At 45.7% G+C, this 24,647-nt stretch overlaps 2 protein-coding genes across 7 annotated transcripts in view; one reads left to right on the plus strand and one right to left on the minus strand.

The window, feature by feature from the left end:
- NRIP2 (nuclear receptor interacting protein 2) lies at positions 1–19,451 on the plus strand. 5 transcript variants are annotated; one of them, XR_010611598.1, is made up of 7 exons: positions 1–646; positions 4,977–5,153; positions 8,562–8,644; positions 9,062–9,189; positions 11,999–12,051; positions 12,883–13,035; positions 17,144–19,451. XR_010611598.1 is itself a non-coding variant. In XM_065675043.1 (7 exons), the coding sequence occupies exons 1-7, from the start codon at positions 416–418 to the stop codon at positions 13,913–13,915; spliced, it is 885 nt and encodes a 294-aa protein (XP_065531115.1). In that variant the 5' UTR covers positions 1–415; the 3' UTR covers positions 13,916–19,451. The 5 variants fall into 5 exon arrangements, 4 of the variants coding, with proteins under 4 accessions (XP_065531115.1, XP_065531117.1, XP_065531123.1 ...); XM_065675043.1 differs by having other exon boundaries at positions 12,883–12,967; positions 13,788–19,451; XM_065675045.1 differs by having other exon boundaries at positions 12,883–12,967.
- Positions 18,318–24,647, minus strand: part of ITFG2 (integrin alpha FG-GAP repeat containing 2) — a 15,033-nt gene continuing 8,703 nt past the window's right edge. For both annotated transcript variants that reach the window (XM_065675042.1, XM_065675032.1), the window contains exons 9-12: positions 23,722–23,813; positions 23,073–23,190; positions 22,545–22,718; positions 18,318–22,386 (exon numbers count right to left, since the gene is read on the minus strand). In XM_065675042.1, the coding sequence (XP_065531114.1) occupies positions 22,238–22,386; positions 22,545–22,718; positions 23,073–23,190; positions 23,722–23,813 (533 nt within the window). In that variant the 3' untranslated portion in view covers positions 18,318–22,237. The remainder of the gene's footprint in view (positions 22,387–22,544; positions 22,719–23,072; positions 23,191–23,721; positions 23,814–24,647) is intronic.

Genomic DNA, 24,647 nt, shown 5'->3' on the forward strand with positions numbered 1-24,647 from the left:
CCATCCTTCTGCTGCTGGATTTTTCCAGCTGGAGCATCTTGCCGGCTCTGCTGTAATTTATGGAAATTGGTTTCTGACGTGGGGCTTTTTCAGTTACGACAGGGACCCACGGACTGGAAGAGGAAGAGCTGCAGTCAGGGCAGGAAAAGAGAGAGAGAAAAAGAGGCGGGGGGGCAGAGGGACAGCGAGGGAGTGGAGAAGGCAGAAGGATAAAAAGGTACAGAGGCACTTCAGAGATGTGTGAGTTATAATTAAGAGAGCCAGAAGAAAGGCAGAGAAAGGGGGAGAAGGAGAGCTATAGGGAACGGAAAGGTGCTCAGAGACTGAGTCAGCCTTAGGAAGGCAAACACCAGAAGACAAGTTCAGGGAATACCTCAGTATACCAAGAAGGACCTGTTCTGTCTGAATCTTCACCATGAGCACAAGGAAGGGCTGCCCTCTGCCACTGGGACAAGGAGATGGGGAGGAAAAGCATAGTGAGGGTACTTCTGAGCTGGAGCGACAGGAGTGTGAGGTGGAGCTGAGGAACAAAGCTATTCTGCAGCAGAAGAGGCGCCTTAAACAGGCTACCCAGTTCGTGCACAAGGACTCTGCTGACCTGCTGCCCCTGGATGGCTTGACAAGGCTTGGCACCTCCAAGGATCTGGTAAGTCCAGTGGGACTCCACCTGAGAGGCATCATCCTAATAGCCTTCATCCCAGCTGGGAACTGCTGTGGGGAGGAGGAACGGGAGCGAGGCCTGTGGCCATCTCCTTGTGGAGATGTGGAGCAGGAGGCATCAGGGAGGGGGGGCTATTCCAGGACTGGGGGCAGTCCATGGTCCGGAGGCACTTCCACAAGGGCTGTGAGCAGTTTCCACAGGATCTTTTGCCAGCTTAACTGCACTTTTGCTGGGTTAACTGCACGCATCTCCCCCTTGCTGTGGCAGTTTTGCTAACTTCTATCCACTGTGGAGTTTAACTGCTCAAGGATGTGGAGGTCTAAACCATTTTCCCAAAGGAGGGCCTAGGTCCGGCCAGTGATGGGGGCATAAGCCCAGCTGTGCCGGTGTGTATCATAAAAGAACTTGTCCCCCTCTGCAGCCCGTGCTTCCCCTGTATCCTCAGACCATTGCAGCAACAGCCATGGTTGCTCATCTCTGTGTATCCCCACTGGCTGTTTCCGGACCGCTGTGGCAGGCCACATGGCTGCCGGCAGCAAGGTGCTGCTGTGCACGGGAGCACACACGCACGGGACAGGCAGGGTCCCAGGCGCTGGGCCTGGATGGAAGCTATCCGCCTTGCTGAAACCTTCTGGTGCAGCTGCTCTGCTGTGCACAGACAAGAGGTGAGCGCCATGTTCCCGTGCTGGCACCCCTACCTGCTCCCACCACCCTCCCCACAGCCACCTGCAAGTCCCACAACTGGCAGGGTTCAAGGGTGGCTCCTCTAAGTCACCCTGAGCTGCTGCCTCATCTCTGCCAGCCCTCAGCAGCTGCACATGGCGGTCAGCGAGGAGCAGTCTTGAGCATCCCTCTGGCCCTGAACACAACTAAGCCTGTGTCTTGTACTGTCCAAAGTACAAGAGGGGAGTCACATAACTTTTGTGTTAGCAGGGAACAGGACCTTCCATGGGGAAGGCGGACTGGCCACGCCAGAGCCTGAGGGCCTCGGTCAGGCTGGCAGCATGGGTAGGCTAGCTCTGGCCTTACATGTCCTGCTGCATTGCAGCTGAAACATCTCCTCAGGAGGGGATAGCCAGGCATACCCCTGGGTCTTCCTTGTACAGCTTTCATCAGCGGATGGGGAGGAGACACTTCCGAGTCTTTGAGTATTTGCTGAGCCCACCCACAAAGGCAGAAAAACTTGTCTACATGCTTTGCTTTGGAATTGACTCACACCATGCCCTAAAATCACAGCTGTGGTGCCAGCCAAAGACTATGAGAATCCTGCACAGTATGGGTGGCAGTCTTGGCCTCCAGAGGCTGGCACTCTGAGTCCCTAAATGCTTGCTCTAGCAACACAGGCCTTGTCCAAATCATTTGCCATGAGCAGCAATTGTCATTTGACCTCCTGGTCGAATTAAGCGTTCTAGCCAGGAGATTTCCTTGCATGCACAGACAGCTTTCTGTGACTGAAAAACTCTGCATAGTTCATGTCTGATCCATAACAGAATGGCTGAAACATTTTTAGCATGGAGCTAAGGAGCATTGAATAAAGCATAAAGTCCTTTCTGCCATGGCACTTTCGTGCTGGTGTTAGAAGGCAGCAAATAAAGTGTGGTACCCGTGCAAAGTTTGCACACACCATGCGATGCCTGGGGTCAACGAGGTAACTGTGATACCTCTGTTTCTGCTACACTTTGGGGCAAGAAAAGAACCAGGCCTTTGATTTCCAAGAGCAATTTAGCAGTCCCTGAAACTTGATGGTCACTGTGATACTGCTGTGATGTTTTGGGGCCTACAAATTAGAGTCCCAGATATGCTTTCAGGCACTCCTCCAGCCCCAAGTAAAACTCCATCTATGTGCCCTAAATTGATCTCCCTCCTGGAGGACAGGAATGTGGGGCTGAAAAGAAAGCAGCTGGAGAGGTTGATCTTGGAGAGAGTGCAAAACATAAAACATCCCAGACTCCTATAGCACTTATACTGGGAGGAGAGTTTAATTCACCAAAACAGGTCTCCACTGACAATGTAGAGACTACAGCTGTGGCAGGCCCACGTGTCCTAATATTAGAGCAAGGTCCCGTGTCATTTAAAAGCTGCGTGTTTTGCTACACACCCAAAGTCAGGCTGTTATTTTTGCCACTCTTTTCTGTGCTGGTGTATTCTGGGAATTCATTCAGCCTATGCGATGCACCCAACAGTGTCCTGCATTTGCTAGGCCCACCCAATCTCCAATAATGAGTAATTCTACATTTCAATGGAAACCTCACATTTCCAGTTTTGTAACAACTACATGCATGACACTTCTTTTTTTTTCAATGTAAAAAACCAAGTAGCTGCATGAGCTAAAATATTCTGAAAGTCTGAAGACCTGACTTCTCCCTTTCCCAAAGGCAAGATACCCAGCTCATCCCACTTCACTAGTCATAGCAAAGCCTTGAGATTTCACATTGAAGAGCCTCAGTGTGATGAGTGGCACTCGAGAATCTGCTCTGATCCTTCTAAGTGTCCTGAGAGGGCCTGTCTTCCAAATGCTGACCACAATCCCCTTCAGGTCCTCTCCTTCCTCTTCATCTCGCTGTTTCTTACCAGCCCAAGAGAGACAATGGTCTCCACTTTCCTGTCCCACCAGTGAGACAGAAGACAGGAAGGGCCCCAGGAGTCTGTTCTTGAATCAGATGCGCTCACAATCCCAAAACTCAGCTACTCCCCATCAGTGCTTGCCTCTTCCCAGCCTGAGTGACAGGAAGGGATAGACGTGGCTGATGCAAAGGGCCTGCTCCTTCTGTGGGAAAGGTTGCAGGGAGAAGGAAAGGTCCTTTGTATGCTATATAGTGAGAGGAGACAGGAGGGAGGATGGGAATTTGGAGACCTGCTGTCAGTTTCCTGCCCTTTCCCATGGCCCAGATGTTAGCTGGCAGCCAAACTGGTACTGTGCTCAGAGTATTTAGGGAGTAAACTATGCTGTGGGCTTGCACAGTTGGCTAGGAAAAGACCAGGAACAGAGAGATATTTTTACCTCACTTTTTCAACTACTGCAGTGTTTTTCATGCTGTATGTCACTTGCCCCTTGAGTGACAGGGAAACAGAGGCATGAGGGACTTGGCACTCTGCAAAGAGCAATGCTGAGTGCAATCAAAGAGCCAGTAACAGCTCTCCCGCTCCAACCATTGGGCAAAACTGACAAGTTAGTGTGCTTTGAGTTGCAATTTACACAATTCCCTGGCCTCAGCTCTCTGACCTAGCATAAAGCTACACTGAAGCACACACACACTGTAGGGTTAATACAGCCCAGTTTATTGGCAGGTCTGCTCTAATTCAGATGTTTGGCCTGCACATTGCTAAGGTCATACATCAAACTGATGCACCATCTGGAAGTTGATTTTTGTAAAGCTGCCTCCAACAGGACTACTTCATTGATGCTGCTTATTGTTGGCTGTGGAGGAACAGGCTCTGCAATGTCAATATTGGGCAAGAAATAGGGCATCAAGCTGATAAAAAAGGGAGCTTTCTTTCCAAAGCCACACTTTTCTCAGTGTGTATGCAATATTGGGACATGAATACTTTCACTATTTTTCTTCCCTTTTGGTGAACCTCCCTTATTCTGCCCAGAAAAAAAGGAGACAGGAATGAGGAGTACAAGATACTTGAAATATGACTGAGATACATGAGATGTAAATGAAGTTCCTTCAATCATTGATCTGGCTGATGATGTTCCCTTCTAGCTGTCAACAACATAGGGCTTCATAGATGCTCCTCCAACTAGGGAGCCAAAGTAGTACCACTTCTGATGGAGGGGAACAAAGACAGATGCCAAAGAACATTAAAAGCTAGTTTTAAGTTCCTATGCAGTGGAAGCTTCCTGCTTTACTACCTATAATTGCTTGTGCACCTAAAATTTCTGGAATCCTGCCTTCTTACCCTTGTGTACATCATACGCATGCTGTGTCCCCTATCCCATTCCATATTAGAAGGTGTGAGTGTGCCTGGTTGGATGTCAGCACACACACCAGGTAGTGTATTGCAGTACCTGAACACGTATGAGACTGCTGTGTGCATGTTTAGCTGAAGGAACAGATATGTGTGGGGAGAGCGTGCATCAGGCATGTTCTCCTCCAGTAACTGCATCCCAGAGATCAAGCATCCCAACACTTTAACAGCACCTTAGCAGTTACAGAAACAATCTTGGGATTTAAAGAAATCTTTTTTGGGATAAGCCTGTCTTTCATCAAAAAAGGTCAAACATTTGCAATCTTCTTTCTTGGCCTAGCAAATGTCCTTGTCCTTAAAGCCATACTTAGCTGGAATTTCTCTTTCTTTGTGATGGAGACAGCAGCCACATAGTGTGGTCCAGCGGCGGCTCCTGGAAGGCAATCTGAACAAGTTGCGGGGCGAGACCAGGGTTCAGTCTGCATGGGTTCAATCTCCACTGGCAAAAGACAATGAAGAGAAGTTGGGAAAGCAAGAGGATAAGAGAAAAGAGACTTCATCCCTGCTAATACAGTGCCAGGTAAGGCAATAACTTGGTGCTGCTGATTCCACAGTTACGGCAAATGTTCTATGAATTCCAGCTGCCCCACTCCCAGGGCCCATGCTAAGTTATTAAATGCAAAGCCAGCTGCAGCCAGAGAGATAATATTTCCTGCACAGCCTTTCCTAGAGCCTGGATTCAATTCTTTCTGCCTTTCTGCCACATGCATTCTAGTCGTCCGTATTTGACAATAAATTACCTTAATCACACCCCCTTCCCTTGGAGGACAGCTTTCCCATGACGTGAGCTATTTCATAACTGCATACAGAAGCAACAAATATCTCCTTATCACTTGGAGACAGATGCACCTAGTTGATTTACATTTACTGGATACAGTCTGGTCTGATTCTCTCAGGTGTCAAAGGACCTCCTAAGAAAGTAGGTAAATGTGCTCTGAGTTAGCACTATGGCATTTCTTTATGGAAGCAGTATTTTTAGATCCCTTCTCTTCTTATATCCTCCTATACAGCAGAACACACTACTCCCTGGCCCCTGTAGTTAAGAAAGCACATCCAAAAGCTGTGCCCCATGAAAGAGGGCTCCATGGTTAGAGTTGTTCAGCAATATGCAGATAAGAGACTCACCAATATACAGACCAGGTATGCAAAATCCATTTTAAAGCTGTATTTATTTCAGTTGCCTTCCTAAAGAACACCTCACATGTTAGAAAAACACATATACCTTTGAAAATCAAGTTGTCACTATAAATTATCATATGAACACAATCTGGTAGCAAGTTTCTGAAACGTTCAGGTGTCTCAGTACCATGCAAAGCCATTGTCTGCTTTATTTTCCAGCTTTTACTGTTGCAGTTAGGCATTGCTTACTCTGGGTTTTAGACTCCTGTCTAGCTAGGTTAATATAACCATTCTTGAGAATACAGACTAGTAGGAAAATGGCTTTCAGTGTAATTTCCTCAAATATCTCGAGTATTTTTTTTAGCAAATGAAGGTATTTCTTTTTCTTTAATCACCACTCTGTGTTGTTCTGTAAGAGGAAACTCGCTGATAAAGGATGCTATTTTGCCAGGCATGTACATTGAACAAGGACAGGCATGCACAGGTATCATATCCCAGCTAAGTTAGTGTCAGAGTCCACCACTCATTCCCCTTTTGTGTTTCTAACGGACTGTACTCCCACTGACATACACATTAACCATCCTTCGTGGAGGAAGGTTAACGAACATCACAGTCAAGGAAACAGGTCTAACACTGCACTTAAATCTCCCTGATCTTATTATCTTCTGCACAGGCATTTCTCTCTTTTTCTGTCCTTCTAAGAGCCAATCACTGTTTGCCCCACTTAATCTTCTTACATTGAAGGAAGGGAAGCTCTCTTCCCCTTCTTTTTAGTCTTGCTGCTTTTCATGTTCACATTCGTGAACTCCAAAAAGAAGTAACAGATCTATGGCAGGAAATAAGACTCAGGCTGCCAGTTCATTTTAACCAGAAAGGTGAGGTGGCAGCTGTTGGAGAACTGCTTGACTATGGCGTAGTTTTTATTAGAAATGGAACACAACCCCAGTGAAGTCTCTTGTCTCTGACAGCATATCCTGAGAAAATAACATCTACCAGCATAGAGCTTCCATTTACACTCAGGCAAGTATCCTGAATATTTCAAAGTGGTAACAAATGCATCACCTGACTACTAACTGAACTTGACTGAGTAATAAAGCTGAAGATATGTAGACTTCAGTGATACATGGAAATTCACGTAATAAGTTTTTTCACTCTAACAGGTTACAGTTGCCCTGTACCTAAGGCCTTTTTAAGTTTCAGAGATCACAGACAAACCCAGTCTATAAGTGGTGTAATACAGTCACTCACCCTCCTATTTAGTTAGCAGATTAATTAGCTAATCTGACTTCAGCAGATTTGCCCCTTTTTGTTGCAGTTTTTGCAAAGCACTTTGGAAAGCTTGTCATGAATGGCATCTGCATCATAAAATCAAGCTGCTATTTTTTTTTTGTGGTGTCTCTTGTTGACTTGGAAAGAGACGCTGAAAGATTTCACTGCTGTCCAAGGCTGCTTTTCCTCTGTGACAAAGCAATTTGCGATCAACCTTGGTTCGTTAAAGCAGCTTCTTGACTTTGGAACTGACATTATTTTAGAAAACAAAGCTCTTTATAATTCTTACTGATTCCTCTCCCCTCTTTTTCTTTTTTTGTAAGTCCCTATAATTGACCCTTAGATAAATATTATTGGTGACTGATAGCAATAGACTGAAAATCTTGAGGCAGAGATGAGAGTGTGTAATGTGAAGTCCCCTTAGTCCACTAAGGCTTGCAGTGCTCATCAGCTGCCCATGTACTCCTTACCTAATCTGTATTGTATTTGTGTTACACTGGACCAAGGACTCCTCTAAGGCTTCTGGTGGGTTGTCTGGACAAACGGTTAGTGGTATAATTGAAAAGTAGATAGCTTTTGTGAGGCTGTGGAGCTGGTAACTGTGCAGGCCTGTTTACCACTGCATGAGATTCTATTTTCTACAGAAAAATCACTGTCCTGTTATATCCTAGCAAATTTCTAATTTGCAATTTTCCTAGCCTGCTCTGAAGCAAACCTCAAGCATCTGCCTAGCGATAGTTTCAGTTTATTATCACAACAATGCGTCCCAGGTCTGCCTGCTCCCAAAGTGATTCTTTAGCAATTGCTATCCATATTTCAGGTCTTCTGTTTCTGAAGAGCTGATACAATGCCTTTTCTGCAGTTGAGTGATGAACAGCTGGCTTCTGTGAGCCACAGGGATGTTAACTCTTTCCTAGTAGAGTCCATGTCTGTTAATGAGGAAGAGCTTATTTACCTGGACACTGTCAGCAGGTTGCAGTCTGGGCAGATGCGATAGCATACCTGACCTGACACTCAAGGCTAGTATACCTGCTTAGATAGCGAGGAGGCACAGGGAAGCACAGTGCGGAGGATGAGGATACTGATACTTCGCATGTACCTGCACTTTGCACTTTATCATGTCTCTCTGCTTAGTCTTGCCACAATCCTTTGAGGCAGGGCTGATGTGGCAGTGAGAACCAGACAGCACAAGGCATAGAATCATAGAACCATAGAATGGTTAGGGTTGGAAAGGATCTTTAGATCACTTAGTTCCAATTCTCTTGATTGAAAAACTGCTAAGTTAAAGTTTCTAATAACAGGTGAGTGTCTGGGCAATCAAATAGAAATTAAAAATGACAAATTCAAAAAGAAGCCTTTGGCAGAGGTTGCAGAGCACTTGGGAGACCACCATTACCTTGGACGAATCTCCTGACCACTGCCTAAATCCGTACATATTTGGCTATGTTGCTAAGGAAGGTCTAAGGGATTGTCACACTGTTGGAGGAGTGGGTGTGACAATTTTGAGCCCACAGTAATTATCTGTTATCGTTTTTCCTAGTGCCAAGGTCAGGTATTGAAAGCGACTGTTAACACTGGGTGTCTACCAAATTTCATCTCCAAGAGCTGCTTAAACCAGCTGGGGTAAGTCGTTGTGCAGTAGAAAAGGAGGGGTAGCTAAAAGAAAATCTGTGGCAAGAATGGAGGCACTCTTGATTCCCAGCCCCAGTGATAATTACTAGCAGCTTTGCATGTGCACATGACTGTTTTAGGAGAAGATGCAGAGGGTGGGCTACAGAGCAAGGTATCAGGAGCACTGGCAAAGTCGTGTGCAGACCTCAGAGCTGTGTCAGTGTGTGTGTGCTACAGGGCAAAGCTGTGCAGCTAATGGTTAGCCTCAGTGATGAGGACAGCACCTTATGGTTTTGCTTGTGGAACCTGCCTCCAGACATGCTGTATGAAAAAGATTCCTCCTCTTATGCGCCTGTTCCCATTAAGACCATCAGAGACGAGTCCTGCTTTTCCTCCACTTGAGGAAGTAACACCTCTTGTGTCCCACAGGCTGGAAGAAGTGTCTGCCATGGACTGTGGAGACCTCTCTCTACCTATCCCCAGCGTTGTTGGCCGAGTAGAACATATGGAGTTGCAATTTGGCCAGGAGACAGTGCTGTGCTCAGCACTGGTTGTAGGTGAGAGTGTCAGCCCCTCCTCTTCCCCAGTTTTCCTGTGTCCCTCTTGCCCTGCCAAAGCCATTTTAAAGGATCTCTGGGAAAAACATAATGCAGTGGGAGGCTGGTGATGCAGTCACCTCCACTGCTGGCCAAGATCATTAAGCACTGTGAATACCCTCAATATAACAAAAAGCAAAGGGCATAGGAAGAGTACAGAGAAGACAGAAGATGTTGAAAGTGGAGAGAAATGAGGTGGTTTTGGGTCTTAACATGTGTGTAACACGGAAAATTCTCATTTCCTTCTGAAATGGACTTTTCTTACAATTATTCAGACTGCTTGATTAGTCCTCTGGTGCCCTATGTTCTCCTGCTGAATAGACACTTGTGTCTTTGGCTGGATGGAAGTCATCAGAGAAACTGACGGAGGGTACAGCTAATTCCCCAGAGTTTTTGTCTGTGTACTCATCTGCCTCTGCTGCAGGGAGCACCCTGGAAGAACCTGGTAGCCCCAGAGTGCTGAGTCTCCCTTGGTGTCGTAAGGCAGGACTATTTGAAGGAAGGAGCCGTAGGAGACAAGATCAAGTCACAGGCACTGGAGCATGCCCAGAAAACAGCAAAAATGCTGCATGTTATGCATTTACATCATGCTATGCATATGCTGAAAACAACTTAGTCATCTTTTTTCCCCTGTTCTTTCTCCCTATTAGTCTTCCAGATTCACCCTTTTGCCTTTACCTGTCTATTCATCTCTCATGAGTACTGCTCATCTTCCAAGGCCTCCCTTGCTCCCTGTCCTCTTTTCATGTCCATTCTTCCCACTTTCCTAGTCATCTAGAAAGAGCTTCTTCCTCTTTCACACTTCTTCCCTGGTTTCCCCTCTACTTGTTCTTGTATTAGTACCAGCACAGGTGAATTTGGCCTTGTAGCACCTATCTGTTTTTCTGGGATGTGGAAATGACTGCCTGGAAGGAACAGAATTGCTGTATCTGCGCCTTGCACCTCCCTGTGCACACTGTGCTCTTGCATATGTGGTTATAAATAAATTAGAAAATACAGCCACTGGTTACAGGGCAAGCAGGCATCCCGGAGGCAAGGGAAGTATTAATGATGTTACTGGTGGCTGCTGAATACTGCAGACTCCAGGACCTGGGGACTCCTCCTTCCCTGCCATTGAAGTCCACATGGATGACTCTAAGACCCAGGAGGCCACTCCCACCAATCAACAGCCCAATACATGTTCTTAGTGCTAGGTTTGGACAATAGGAAGGCTGAACGTATATGCCAGAGAGGCACACACTGAGAGGACACAGACAAAGCCAGCCATAGAGATTAGTACGCAGAGCACTGCCTTTATCAGCACTCACATAAACACCAGCACAATAGCCCAGTCCTGGTATTCCTCTCTAGATGACCAGGACTGAAGTTCACTAGCAGAAGCTCACACTTCCCTAGTCTCTAGATTCACAAGCACACTCATATTTAGAGAGTCTTCAAATAACAGTACAGCTTTTACATCTGTCTTATACTCATATCAGGACCCTAGCCCCTTAGCTAGCCACTGACCCACACCTTAAGTCTCTCCAGATGCAGTTTTCCTCCTACTCACTGGCTAGACCAGATTGAAGATTGCTAGCTGATTATGTATACAGAACCACAAGCACATAGGATTAAATAAACACACCCAAGTCTTTCTAGTTTGTGGCATTTAGACCTCTGGAACATATGTCCTGTTCTCTTCAGGTCCTGGCTTATAAACCTAAGGCCACTGTGACCTTGGTCAGAGCTGGTACCCAGATCTCTCTCCCATGCTTGATCTCTCCAGTTGCTGGCACCTAGACCTAAAGCTCTGTGACCCATAGTCTTTCTCCAGTTTCTGGAACTTCAACTTTGCAACACAGAAGTGCAGGCTCTCCAGTTGCTGGGGTCCAGCTGTATAAGCCTTATGGCCTGTGCTTCCTTCCCCAGTTACTGGCACCCAGACTTCTCTCATACACTGGTCTCTCTAACTGCTGGCACCTGTGGAATTCATCCTCTTCCCCAGTTCCTGACACACCCCTATGAGCCCTATGGCCCATGGTCCCTTCAGTTACTGGCACCTCTCTTGCACACCAGTCCCTCTGGTTCTGACATCTACAGCTATTTGACCTTTAAGCTGTGGCATCTTCTACACTTGCTGACACTTAAGACTTGCAGCAGCCACATATAGGATAGAGAGGTTATGGAGAAAAATATTACTTAATAAAATTAGTCAATAAGAAGATCAGATAGATTGCAGTCATCAGGCACAGGGTTTGGTCAGACAAGGGAATTGACCAACAGCCTACTTGCATGTGACTGTCCCTGTTATCCCCTCTCCTCTCCATTTTTCCACGCTTGTTCTTCCCTGATCCATCCTGCTGCTTGCCTTCTCCTGCCTTTGACCCTTCCCCTATACAGCCCATAGCAAGTTCTACATGATCCCACAAGCTCCCCCAAATACCTCATAGTATAATCATGATAATCATGGCTCTCTCCTTGTATCAGCTACAGAGTTCATTTTGACCCTTTTCAGGGCTGTGCCTAAGTAGCTCCTTTAGCAGCCCATCAGTCAGTGACAGAAGAGTGCTGGTCTTCGTAATTGTCACTGTTACCACCTGCTTGTTAATGTTTGTATGTTTATTTCATCAGTTTCCTTGTTATTTATTTACTTTACACTAGATAGACCATAACAATATAACTTTATGAACCAGGTGCTCTCATATTCCACACCATCTTACAGGACACACACTTCCTTTAGAGGGGCAGCATATATAGCCTTAAGCCTGATCAGTCTCTTCTCTCTTCTCAGATGATGAAATGCTGGAGTTTTGCATTGGTCTCCAGACTCTGTTGTCTCTCAAGGTAAGGAATATTTTCTTACTGTAGGGCTCCTCTCAAGAAGTTCTACAAGATTTTGTTGCTGTAAACATCAGAAATACTTATGACCAGGTCTGCCAGGTTGCCACTTGCAATGCTTGTTGCACAGTTGCCTGGCTGCAGGATGCTCTGAGCCACTGACTCCTTTCCAGTCCTTCTTAAAGGTTTTAAGAAAGGAATCATCCAATAGGGTACTATCACATCTCCCATTCTTTGTATTCCTGACCATACAAGTTGCAAAGAGGAAGAGGAAATTGAAGAGGAGACAAGAAAAGGCAAGGCACACTTACAGCTGCATCGCCTTTTGAAGGCAGATGTCAACAAACTCTGTCCTTGCTTTGAGCCAAATAAAGCTATATGATCACATTCAGGTCCAGCACTAGCTGGACATGGGTAGAAAGAGTCTTCTTTTGTCAGCTCAGTTCAGGGTTAGTGCTCTGCTGAGCCTGACTCCTGGGGGGCACAGAATATGGTTGCTGCAAGATTGCTCTTGCCTGTCAAGTATTTGTAGTCATGTGTCAGACTCATAAAGCAGGAAAAGCATTGGGCTGAATAGCTAAGTGATGTGAAGACATCACCTCAAAGGCAGTCATAGGAAGGAGTGAGTGGAACGGCCCTGTTAAGGGTTTGGACAGGAATCCATTGAACAGAATAGGAGCAAAGACACAGCATGGGGGACAGGGTGAGGAACTGTAAGGTTTCTAAAAGCCCAAAGTGGGGTTGTTTGCTGGTTATACAGATTTTTGGCAGTCATAAGACATCATGAGATTTGCTATCAGAAATGTCCAGCAAGTAACTGGCTCTCCCCTTCTTTAGTGTTGCATCGACTTGGAGGAAGGAGTCCTGAGATTTAAAGCACTGAGTCAAGAGCTGCCTTTTCTACATGCTTCTGAAGAGCCTGGTCAGTGACTGGCTGCATTCCCCATGTACGGGGCTGAGGAGACTTGCTGCCCTCAGAGAGAGATGAGGGTGAGGCTCATTCGCCCCTGACCTTGCTAAGTTCTAGGCTGAGGCATTCTAGGCTGGGGAGTAAGACAAAGGCGAATGGGTGATGGAAACTCTTGTTGCTGGGAGTGCCTCATCTTGAGCGATGATTCAGTGGACCCTCTTGTTTGACCCATGTGCTGAGTGTCCATTTTGTTCTTGTTTTTCTACCTGTCCCTGTTCACTCCAATTTCTGCTTCTGTACTAAATTCACCCTACCTTTTTAATGACTTATTTTTACAATACCCTCAATTCGTGAGACAAGAATCTCCATGAACAATCTTCAATACCTCTGTGGACAGGAGGACAAGCAACTTGTCCAAAAGCCTCCAAAGATCACCATGAATGTTTCCCTTCTCTTTGCCTCAGTGTGAGCAGAGTCCACTCCCATTTCTTTGTGGGAAGGGCTCTGTGGCTAGTCCCCTCACCTGTGCTCTAGGGAAGCTGGATTATTTTACTTTTTGCTTGCTCAGAGCAAAAAAGAAGTATTTTCTCAGAAAAGCCTTGCAGCAAGAAGAACTTTAGAGTTCTTAATTCTAAGAAACCTTTGCAGCAATGCTGAGCATAGGTGCCTAGAGTACGGTGGACACGCACAGGGGTCGGACTTTGCCACTGCTTCCTTGGCCACTAACCTATACTATATGAATGGCAATACTTACCATGTTTTGGTCTTATATGTAGTAACCACACTTGCACACCCTGATCTTCTGACCAGGCCTCTTCTCTCTGCATTCCAGCTGCTCTACATTCCTATCACCTCTGCTGTATCATCAGAGATCCTGCCACTCAGTTTAAATGCTATATTGAATCACAGCACCCAGAGTCTTCTGCTCTCTCAGATCCTTTCTTTCAACTTGAAATCTAGTGACTGGACATAGACATATATATGTAAGATATAATCAGCCTCAAGTCCTGGCATCCCACTGCCCATAAAGTTTGCTACTCCTGCATGAAACAAGAACTAGACTTCCTTGCAGGTCAGAGAACTATGAACTTATCCAGGATGACTACGGTGGTTATTAAGTCACTTAATTGTTTGGTTTAATTATTTTTCTATTTATTTGCATCCTAGAGCATAGCTGTATGATAAATACATAGTCTAGTCTTTACTAGCTCTAGGAAAGATGCAGCAGATCAGGGCTTATTGCATCCTTCATGACTACTGATTCACTATCCAAACTCTGTACAATGTCCCTTTGTCCATCCTCAGAATATCATGACACCCCATTTTGCCTGTCTTCCTGGATTAAACACTGCTGGCTCTCTTTGTTTTTTATTCAACCACTCATTGTTTCTGTTGCGTTTATCAAAGAACTTGTGTATGCATTTCTGTTAATTCTTTCCTAAATCTGATGCTGTATGCTGTAGTTTAACACATGCTAAGGACAGCAGAGTACAGCCTGGCTGAAGTGATTGGGGATGCAATTTCTAGTGTTAGATGGTGTGACTCGCTTCTGCTCCACCTACAAACAGCACCAGTCTAGTGATTTCTGTCGCTAGTCATCATATCTTGCAGCTTCTCATCTGTTCCTTGGCTTCTTTGCCATTCTTCTACTTGTGCGTCTTAATTATTTCTGGCTGCATGAACTGCATCCCATGAATCTCCTGAATGACACCAACATCTCCCATTTATGTCAGGATACATGTCTACTCAATAAGCCTGTCTTCCAAAGTACCAGTAAATCCTCCCCTGTTTGTATAACTTGCATGTCTGACTGGCTTCTCAAACCTAGGGGTCTTTCTTGACAGTTCAGACTTGTACAAAAACTCTTGTCAGCTGGAATCTCTTTACAATTTCAAATGGCATATGGAACAATGACAAGTAATATGCTAAAGCTGGCAGATACCACATCCATTACAGCTCTTAATTTTCATGATTAAAAAAACAGAAAAACCCTAAACCTTAATCCTAAACATTAAAGCTCACTTGACCTCTGATCCAAACCCTAAACCTAACCTTGGCCCTAAATCTATCCCCTAAAGCTAACCCTAACTGTAAATTTAACCCTAAACCTTAATGCTAACCCTAACCTCCAGTCCTAAACACTAGCCCCTAACCGTAAATTCTAACCCTAAACATAACCCTCCAGATCTAATCCCCTAACCCCTAGCTCTAACCATCTAAAATTAACCCCAAAAGGTAAACCTAATTCTAAACACAGTGCTAACTATAAACACTAACCACAAACCTAACACTAATCCCCAACCAAACCTCTAAGCACTATCTCTAGCCCTAGCTCTGTCTCTAACCACACTAACCCTGACTCTAATGACTAAATATGACCCTAGCCCTAAACCTTAACACAAACCCTAACCCCTAGTCCTAATCCCTAGCCCCTAATCCTGAATGGTAGCCACTAAACTAACCACCTAAATCTAACACTCTCACCCAAAACCTCTAACCTCATAACCATAACTCTAATCCCAAATCCTAAACATAGCTCTAACTCCTCATCCTAAACGCTAAAGCTAACCTTATCTCTAAATGTAACCTTTAATGTAACCCCTAACATAAAACCTAACCACAAAACTAACCCTAACACTAGCCGAAAACCTGATCATAAACACTAGTCATAACGTTGGCCTAACACTAACTCCCTAAATCTAACCACATAACTCTAACTCAGTTATTCTAATGCCCTAAATCCAATTCCCTAACACTAACACTAATCCTAAACCAAATGTTAACTCTAATTTTTAATACTAAACTCTAACCCAGACCCCTAACCTTATCCTAACCCTATCCGTAACCCTAACCATTATATCCCCAGTCCTACACCTAACACTAACCCTAAACCTAACTGTAACAGGTTACAAGGTGCAAGTGCCCAGAAGAGACCCTGCTTCCCTCCAGAGCATCCTAAGGCTTTTGCTAGGTTTTGCTTTGGCCAACAAGGGGCCCTGCTGCCTTCCAGAGCAACACACGGATTTTGCCAGGCTTTGTTGACACCCTGGCAAATCTCTGCTGCCTTGCAGATTGCCTAATAGCTTTTGCTGGGCTTTGCAAATGCCCACAAGTGGCTGCCAAGGGGAGGTGAGGGCCACTACCAGCTTCAGCTCTGGCCACTTCTGTGTGAGGGCCCCAAGTGGTGGGTGTGCATTTTGGAGCCTTCAGGTGAACATTAGGTGCTAGAGCAAGCACAGAGCCCCAGTGTTGATGGGGCCGTGAAGGGACTGCCAAACGAAGTGGAGGGCAACCAACAGCTTTCAGTCCCTGCCACTTCCGTGTGAAAGCCGTGCCTGGTGGGCATCCACTTTGGGAGTGGGACTCCGGCTGGGGCAAGGGTGCAGGTGAATAGGAATCTTCATGAACTCAGACTGAAACCAACAGGAACCTTCCCAATGATTTAAGAGTGCTGGATGGGATTCTAGAGAAAATTGGCACAACTTTGAGTGGATAGTTCTGACTAGTGGCTGTCACTTTACAGCACTGCAGATACCCACACACTAGCTACTGTTGGAATTCACCAGGTGATGTTCCTACATGTCAGTCTTGGGATAACTCTGCTTTTGCTCACCTTCAGAACATCCTCCAGCCCTTCTGAAGCCTTTCTGTGATTCACATGCCTCTTCTCATATCGCTAATAGTTCAGGTTCCTGAGAATTAATGTGCTACAGCAGGTGAAAATCACCAGCTCTATCTGTCCCTCTCTTCTCTGCATAATGAATCCTTCTTTGCATCCTCTTCCCCTTCCCCCAAGCAAATAATTCATTTTTCCACAGCAGTGACAAATTTGCTTCTTCCAAAAGGATAGATAATCCGTTGAATTCTTTCCCGCATCCTTGTTACTAATACTCTCTCACGTTGTGCCACTGTCTTGCCAGCCTTTGGTCTTTGCTATTAACAATATGTATGCATAAATGTAGATTACCACTTGTCAGTCACAGAGGATGTTTCCAAGCAAGAGCTAAACTGGCATGTGAAAGCTCGTTTTCAGCTGTGAAATCATCTCCAGAGCAGAAGATGTGCTTTTTGTTTTCTTTCAGTCCATGTTTGTTGAACGTGTAGGTCCGCACAGTAAAGAGCTCAGACAAACACTGAGTAATCTGTTGCCAAGCTATCTTGGAACCAACCCATCAAATTTTGTTGCAGGCAGAGCTTACAGAAAAAAAGAAAAAATTATATGACCGAATGAGTACTGCTGGTCATTACCACCATGGCTGACACCTCATTTCAACTCATTCCCTAAGCCACAGTCTAATCCCACAGTGTCAATACCTGGTTTCCTCATTATCAAACACAACTCCTGGTGGGTTTTCACCTCCCAGATTTCCTTGGCATTAAATGACATGTTTCTCCGAAGACCAGCATTTTTGTGTCATTACATGGGAATCCCAGCTGTCATTGTGAAAGACAGGATCCTGGCTTTAAAAGATGTGATTATAAAATAGGATTTACACTATCTCGATGATGCAAACTCAACCCCATCTGCAAACATGGTAAGTCTTCCTATGTTAGGGAACTCAGTTAAGTAATTTTCAAGTGGGGTGGCAAGGCTGAAGACTGTCTCAATTGTAGCTTCTTTTGGAAAAGCCTATTATACAGATAGACTTCCCTACCCCCAGTTCCAATCATCTCTATTGCTTCTGGGGGATCAGGGGAAGGAAGGAGATAGCTAAAAGTCTTTTCCACTAGAGATCAAAAAATGCTAATACTTTCATATGGAAAGTAGAAATTTAGTACAAACTGCCATCTCAGAGCAGGACATAGGCATATCCTGAATGTGGCCAGCACTGCCTTCCTCACGATGAGGTCAATCCCTTCAATACAGACACTGGAATATTAGGGACAATCTCTCGGAATTGCCTTGGTGCTCAGCTACTAGCAGGGCTACTTTCCAGTAGAATGGACACAACAGTTGAAAAACAGGCTGCAGGGAAGTGTCTGTCACAGGAAGTCTTTGGAATAGAGAAGCAAGTGTGACATGGCAGGTGTGACATACGTATGGCTGAACCTGCCCAAGGATGGGGAGATGGACTTCTGAGGCCCCTTCCAAAGCCAACATGCACTCTGCCAAAGCCATAATCAGGATCATTTCCAGCAGCTTGGGATCTCTTGGTTTTGAATAGGAGCTCCAGCTATCCATACACCCAGAGGCCTGCTCCTTCTTTCACTGCTGGTGTGCAAGCAAGAGAACTTAAGACTGCTAAACCACCTACATGCTTGCAGACAGTCCTCCTTTCAAGAGACTCCACTGGCAAATGCCAGGATATAACTGAAGACTTATGGAAATAACGACATTCAGCAGAGACCACAAAAACAAAAGCAGGGATGGCCAGTGGGTTTATTATGTCTCAGGAAAATAAAGCAACACCCTCTACTTTCTTGCTAGTAAATTCAGCGTCATAACCAAAGCCATGAATCATTTATCTGCAAATGCCCCCGCTGACCAAGAATGCCATTGGACTCCTCACTTGCTGTGTGCTGGCACTGGGACACGCAATTGTGTCTTGCAAATACTGCCCTCTCATAAAGCTTCCTGGCACCAGTGGGTATGCCAGTCTCCTACTGGGTAAAATGCAGCAGACAACATTTTCTGCTGTGTGGGAAGGAACAACTTCTAATTCCAAATGCGTGGCTTGTGTTGTCTGGCAAGGACAAACAGGCAATGAGTTACAATGAAAGTATAATATAACTATCGTCCCAGAGACACAGCCTCCAGTGCTCCTTCCCTGAGTAGACAATTGTTGCCAGTTGAAGTAGCCTGAAGCATTGACCTGAGAAGTACTCACTGTAGCTAGTTTATTACTTGGAGTCCAGCACTTGAAAAAAAGAAGTTAAAAAAAAAAAAAAGAAAAAAGAAAGTAATCTTTTCACCAAGGAACAGCACAGAAGTTCCAATTAATTCTTCCACAGACAGTTTTCATTTCTGTCTGTGTGCAAAGGACACAGGAGCAAAAAGCATCTGCAAGTTATTATGTGCCGTAAGCAACGTAAAACTGATGGGGAAACCCTTGAACATCAGCATTTTTCCTCTCAAATGGTTTTAACTGCAGAAGAGCTTTGGGCAACAGATGATCTGTAGCATTCGTATTTTCTCACCTCGGCTTTCCGCAATGCAGCACGCCTGGGCTTGCACAGCACACAGCAATGTTATCCTTGGGCCAAAAAGTGAAGAGGGCTGGATTGCACAGGTTGCCCTGTTCATCATTTGCATTGGGTTTGCCCCATTTTCTTTTAAATATGGTTCTTAGGAAAATGTCATCTCTCCCTCCTTAACCCTTTCCTGTTTCTTCTCAACAATTAACAGTCCTGTTTGACTGAGTTTGACCCTCCTTCCTTGGAAATCATTTGACCTGTATGGCAAAGTTGTTTTTCATAAAACAGTTTCAGTCACACAACCATTCATAAAACCCCTTGCACTTGTGCTGCTAATAAAGGTTTATATTTGGCATGAACGGGCAACATTGAGTTGTTCTCTGTTATGGCTGTAAACAATCCTGTTTTGCTGTTAGGCCTCAAGAGGGACTTAACAATACAGCAGCCTGCAGTAGCCTGTAAAATCCAGCTATCAGATTAGCTCAGCCTGGCCCAACTCTCAGCCAAGTGAAATGCTCCAGGCAATTACTGCGGGGACCTCTGGGGTCTCAGCAGTGGATGAGGAGAGAGTACATCTGTGAACACCTGCCCCACCAAAGCCAAACACTGCTGAACAGAACCATGAAACGTACAAGTTGTTGTAGGACTTCATCTGTTTTTTGTCAAAGCATACACAGCAGAAGAGCCCATCAGCTGCGCAGCAGTACACATCCCAGGTTGCGGGAGCCATGACTAAAAACTCAGGCATCACTGTTTTCTGTTGCTTGTAACCACCCTGTTTCTATCCCCCTGGGAAAGGCAGAAGCCACAGAATTAGGAAAGGGGTGTGGGGGAAGTAGGACAAGAAAATACACAAACTTAAGATGAAAAGTAGTGTGTTCAGGACAGAAGAACGGCATATGCCAAGACATTCAGCAACGTCTTGGGCATTGCTACAATGTCATTTCTGTTATAGGCTTCTGGAAGCGGCTCTGCAGAGTCCTGCTTGACTGTGGTTCCTCTTCATGTCAGTTCCACTAATTGTGAAGTGCAAAATTTCTGCCTAGCAAAAGGGCTAGGCAGAAACTATGCCACAATACAGTAAACCAAACTGCTCACCCCACCTGTAGGGACACCTGCTTCCAGCCAACAGGTACTTCACCTGAACAGAGAGGAGGCGATCAGAAAGAGAAGAGCTTTAGCGTCTGGGAAACAGAAACCTGGAAGTAGCAAGAAAACAACCTACTGTGATTGTTAGTAGCCCCAACAAGACTCATCCTCATTGGGAAAGGACTAAGAGACTGGTGAGAGCCCAAGCCGTCACAGTAAGTTATTTGCCAGAAGCAATAATGACTGCCCTTGGGATGGGTGGCTGTACCTCTCAGAATCACAAGAGGTGACAATTCCTTGAGGTTACAGTCCAGAGCTGACACACTTCAAGAGCCCTTGCCTTAGCCCATCACTAGATGTTGCCTGCAATATCAGCTCTCCACAGCTGACAATCTCAAACCCTGCTGCTCTGAACACCGTTACAAAAGCACTATTATGACGTGAGAGCTCCTGCCTGAAGGGTCCAGTTGCACACTTAGTCTGACAGGGGAACATCTAAAAAATGGAGAGAAACTTCCAGTGTAGTTAGAGACTCAGAAGAATGAGTGATCTGAGAAGCAATGACTGCTAGCAGGTACAGACCAGGTCGTACCAGTTCACTGCTCCATGCTTCAACTTTCACAGCTATCAAATTCAGAGTACAGAAGCTGTTCTTTATAAAGCTTATATAATCTACAGATGGAAACTGCAAGACAGGGCTTAATGTAAAGATCCTGCCCTTCTACCACATAAGGGTACTTCAACAGTCCTTTTGACCCAAAGACAAGACACTCCTTTCCCCTACACAGACTTCTTCCAGTTAGGGCTGCCCCTGGACATTTTGCAGAGTGCAGCACAGCAGGCTTTCAATAGCCTGCAGGATCTTTAAATGTTACCATTTGCTCAGACACAGATGCAACCCTCTCAGGCTGCTGTTAAGAGCAAAGGAACAGGTACATCCATTACGCATGTCCAGCAAAACATCACACAAGTGAGAAAACGTAACAGATGCAAAACAGCAGGTCAGCCTGCTGCTCCTATCCTAATAAGCGGAGTTAAGCGAGGGGCAGGCTGAGATGGGGAAAAGCAGAACACCAGCAGCATGTGGAAAGGTTCCTGCCTTGGCCTCTGCATACAAGCAGCCTGTGTGAGCAACAGCCTTTTCCAGAGTGCGTACCAGCAAGTGGAACATTATCTCCAGTCCACTTCTTTCAGTTGTGCAGGACTCAAAATAGCATGGCACTCTCCACAATAAGAGGGAAGCATGGCACTTCCACTCCTTATTATGGAATGGCCAAGCTCTCTCAACACCACACATACATGCTTAAGACAAATTCCTCTTATCGCCCAGCTCACAGCTGCTTTGCCAAGTCACAGCCATCTCTGGGATCACCCTGCCCAAGCAGATGGAGAAAGCAACGCCTCTTGAGCACAGCTGAGTTTGCTGTAGCTGCTACCTCTTGACAACATTGTTAGTGCAAGTTGTGGTTCTTCTCAGACATGTCTCCAGCTCCTCAGAACAGGAGGTAGTCTGTGAGAAAGCGCTTGGTAGAAGAGCAGCAGCAGAGAAAAGGCAAGCAGCACCTGGGTCTACTTTAAAAACACCCCTAAATGGGAGAGAAAGCCCCTGCCTGCTCCCTAACTCAATTCCTCCATCTGCAGTTCCTGCATGGTGATTCTGCTAAGAACTCAGAAGTAACCACCAGAGCAGTTGTTAAGAACAGGCCAAAACAGACTGAACTCAGCTATTCTCTCCATTTATGTTACCAGTGCTCCTCCTCAGTCACTTGTAAAGCGCCTTAGCTAGCAGAGAAAATGGAAACCAGCAATGGAAGGCCAATAAGCAGGACCCTGGTCTCAGCAATGTTCTGGTAGCTTCCTTAGCTAAAACCAGATCAACCCACCACCTTCACTCAAGCTGACAATCAAGCACATCCCGCCACAAAATCTGGCCTGTATGCCCTTTGCTGTCTGGAAACTTTGACAGAGATGGGAACAGTCTCGTCTTCATTAGATAACCAATTCCAGTTTCAGAAGAGTTTGTGCAGGTATTAAAGATGTCAGCCTCCATGTGGCTTGTTACAAGGGATCCTGGACAACAGTGGAGTGGGCAGAGGAGTCTATTCCAGGAGGGTCCTGACACTGCGTGGTGCTGCTCTGCTGCAATTTCTCAGGAAAATACAGTGTTTTGTGAATCAGATTTTTCACAGCAGAAACGTCACTTTTTTCTACGGAAAAGACAGATAGTTGTTAGGGATTCTCAGCAAGTAGTACATGAAAGCCCCTCCTCCTCAAGAAGCATGTGAAACTCTAGTTCCCAGCACTTCATATGCCAGCAGGCCTTCCTCTCTTTTTTCCCATATATATCTACCCTTTCTGCACTCACCCACACCCAGCTGCTGCAGGAGGCTTCCAAACTCCGGGTTACAATCCAGGATTTTCAACAGGTTGGTGGACTCCATTCTCTCCAGCTGCACATCCCAGTAGATGTAGATCTTCTGATTGAAACTGACATAAACCAAGCAGGGGCTGTTGCTTCCTCCTTTGCATGCATAGAGGCCTGAGGAAGGGCAAAGGCAAGGCTTAGGCTGGTTCCATGGAGCTCCTTATCTCCACTTGAGAACAGCAAAATAAAAAAAGCAGTGGGGAAGCCAAGAGACCCCTCTAGCACTCCCAAAAAGAAGAGAAAAAAACCCAAACCCAAAACCATCACAGACAAACCTCAGCATCACCTCCTCTCACTCCACCTTTTCCCAGATGCCACCAGAGAAAAAGACTTGCTGGGTTTTCTGCAGTAACACAGGGAAATTACTTCCCACTGCAGACAGACAAAGGACTCCAGGTCTCCCTGAGGGGAGAAGTAGCTTTGAGGGAGAAATGCTGTGAGGGCTGGCTTTGCAGTCAGGCTCCCCACCTGCACAGAACGCACTGACATTCTCATCTGCTTGAAATCTGGCAACAGTCCGATTGTGGTCAATGATGTACGTCTGACCATCCCATGCACAGGCAATCACCTCCTCATGCCCGTTGCCCTGCAGGAACCATAAGATCACATATTAACATGGACCTCAACTATTTCCAGGGACAGTCAAGAATCTTCCCTGCTTGTTCAGAGACAGGAACACTATTGTCTGAATAATATGTCACTTTTGGATGCCTTGTTCAATCATTTTGCAGTTGTCCGGTCTTTTTGCACTTGGAGACCATCTTTCTCTTCTCTACTGTAATCCTTATGTATCATAAGATCTTACAGACAATCAGGGTATTAGCAATGTGCAAAACCATTTAACTTTGCAATACAATAAAAGAGCAGCTGGGGGACAAAAAAGTTCACAGCAGGATGCTAGGCTCACTAGGTCAAACACAGCTCAACCTCTTGCAGGTGGACAGACTGACATGAGTGCCGAATGCATCAGCACAGTCAGAGCACTCCATGTCATCCTGAGATAATCCCAGCCTTTTTCAGCCAAGTCATATGCCGTCTGCCCTTCCCATATTCCTACACACAAAACCATGCCGAATTTTTGCCTAGCTCCTTTCCAGCCCCATTCACAGACACTCACAGTAACATCCAGCTTTTCCAGAGCAAACAGCTGGTGATCAACCTGCACAGACCAGAGCAGCTTGTCTGCTCCCTCCATGAGTTTCAATGTCCCTGAAGGGAAGAAAAAGAAATTAAAGTAAGTTTTGTTCCCTTCTAATATTTTCAAGACGTTTGCTAACACTGGGCCCTACACATTCCATCAGCAATCAGGGTCTGGTGCAGGCAGGTTAGGCCAGTGGTACAGGCTGTGTTTGGTAATAGATAACAGTGGGAAGGACAGCAGCCCATTATCTTGTAGTAACTGGAAACAGAGAGAAAAAGTGGCAGCAGCCCTACTGAATGGACTGTGCTCTACGACAGGAAGAAAACTGGCCAAAACTAGGCTCCCAAAGTACAGTACATCAATAGATCTCACATAAGACCGTGAGTGAACTTGAAGTTTCTCACCATGTCCTGCAGATCATGCCATCTCAAGACAGCATTTTGACAGTTATCAGCTGACAAGTGGCTGGCTAATAGTACGGGCATGGCCTCTTGCCTGCTAAAACCATACTGGACACCGACCTCACATACCATTTTTCTATCATCCAGATATATTGTGATAGTACTGGGGAGTGGAGAGAGGGTAGCCATGAGAAAGTGGAACATAAACATGACTCTAGCTTCACAGTGCCATCCAGCCTTGCTATAGCTCATGAGTCAACCAGAGTGAGGCAGGAATCAGAAATTCCCCAGCAGAACATCACTGGGAGGATGGACATCTGGCCCAAACTGGCCAGGCTGTGATCTGCAAAGGGAAAGCACAACATACTGTCTTCACATTGGGCTTTTTAGACAGAAACCCTGCATTCAGCTCATTAGACCAGTCCTATTTTGCAGTCAGGGCACAGCAAAAGAACCTGGCTCCAAGTCTGTGTGAGGCCAGCTCCTCTCTACCAATACTCA

The sequence above is a fragment of the Lathamus discolor genome, chromosome 1 (assembly GCF_037157495.1).
Source record: "Lathamus discolor isolate bLatDis1 chromosome 1, bLatDis1.hap1, whole genome shotgun sequence".
Taxonomy (NCBI): Eukaryota; Metazoa; Chordata; class Aves; order Psittaciformes; family Psittacidae; genus Lathamus; species Lathamus discolor.

Bases quoted from the DNA above. Each gene is read 5' to 3' on its own strand.
- NRIP2 (XM_065675043.1), top strand. From the start codon at position 416: ATGAGCACAAGGAAGGGCTGCCCTCTGCCACTGGGACAAGGAGATGGG. The intron at 12,052-12,882 runs GTAAGGAATATT...CCCCTTCTTTAG, and splicing joins AGACTCTGTTGTCTCTCAAG to TGTTGCATCGACTTGGAGGA. The intron at 12,968-13,787 runs GTCAGTGACTGG...TCTGCATTCCAG, and splicing joins ACATGCTTCTGAAGAGCCTG to CTGCTCTACATTCCTATCAC.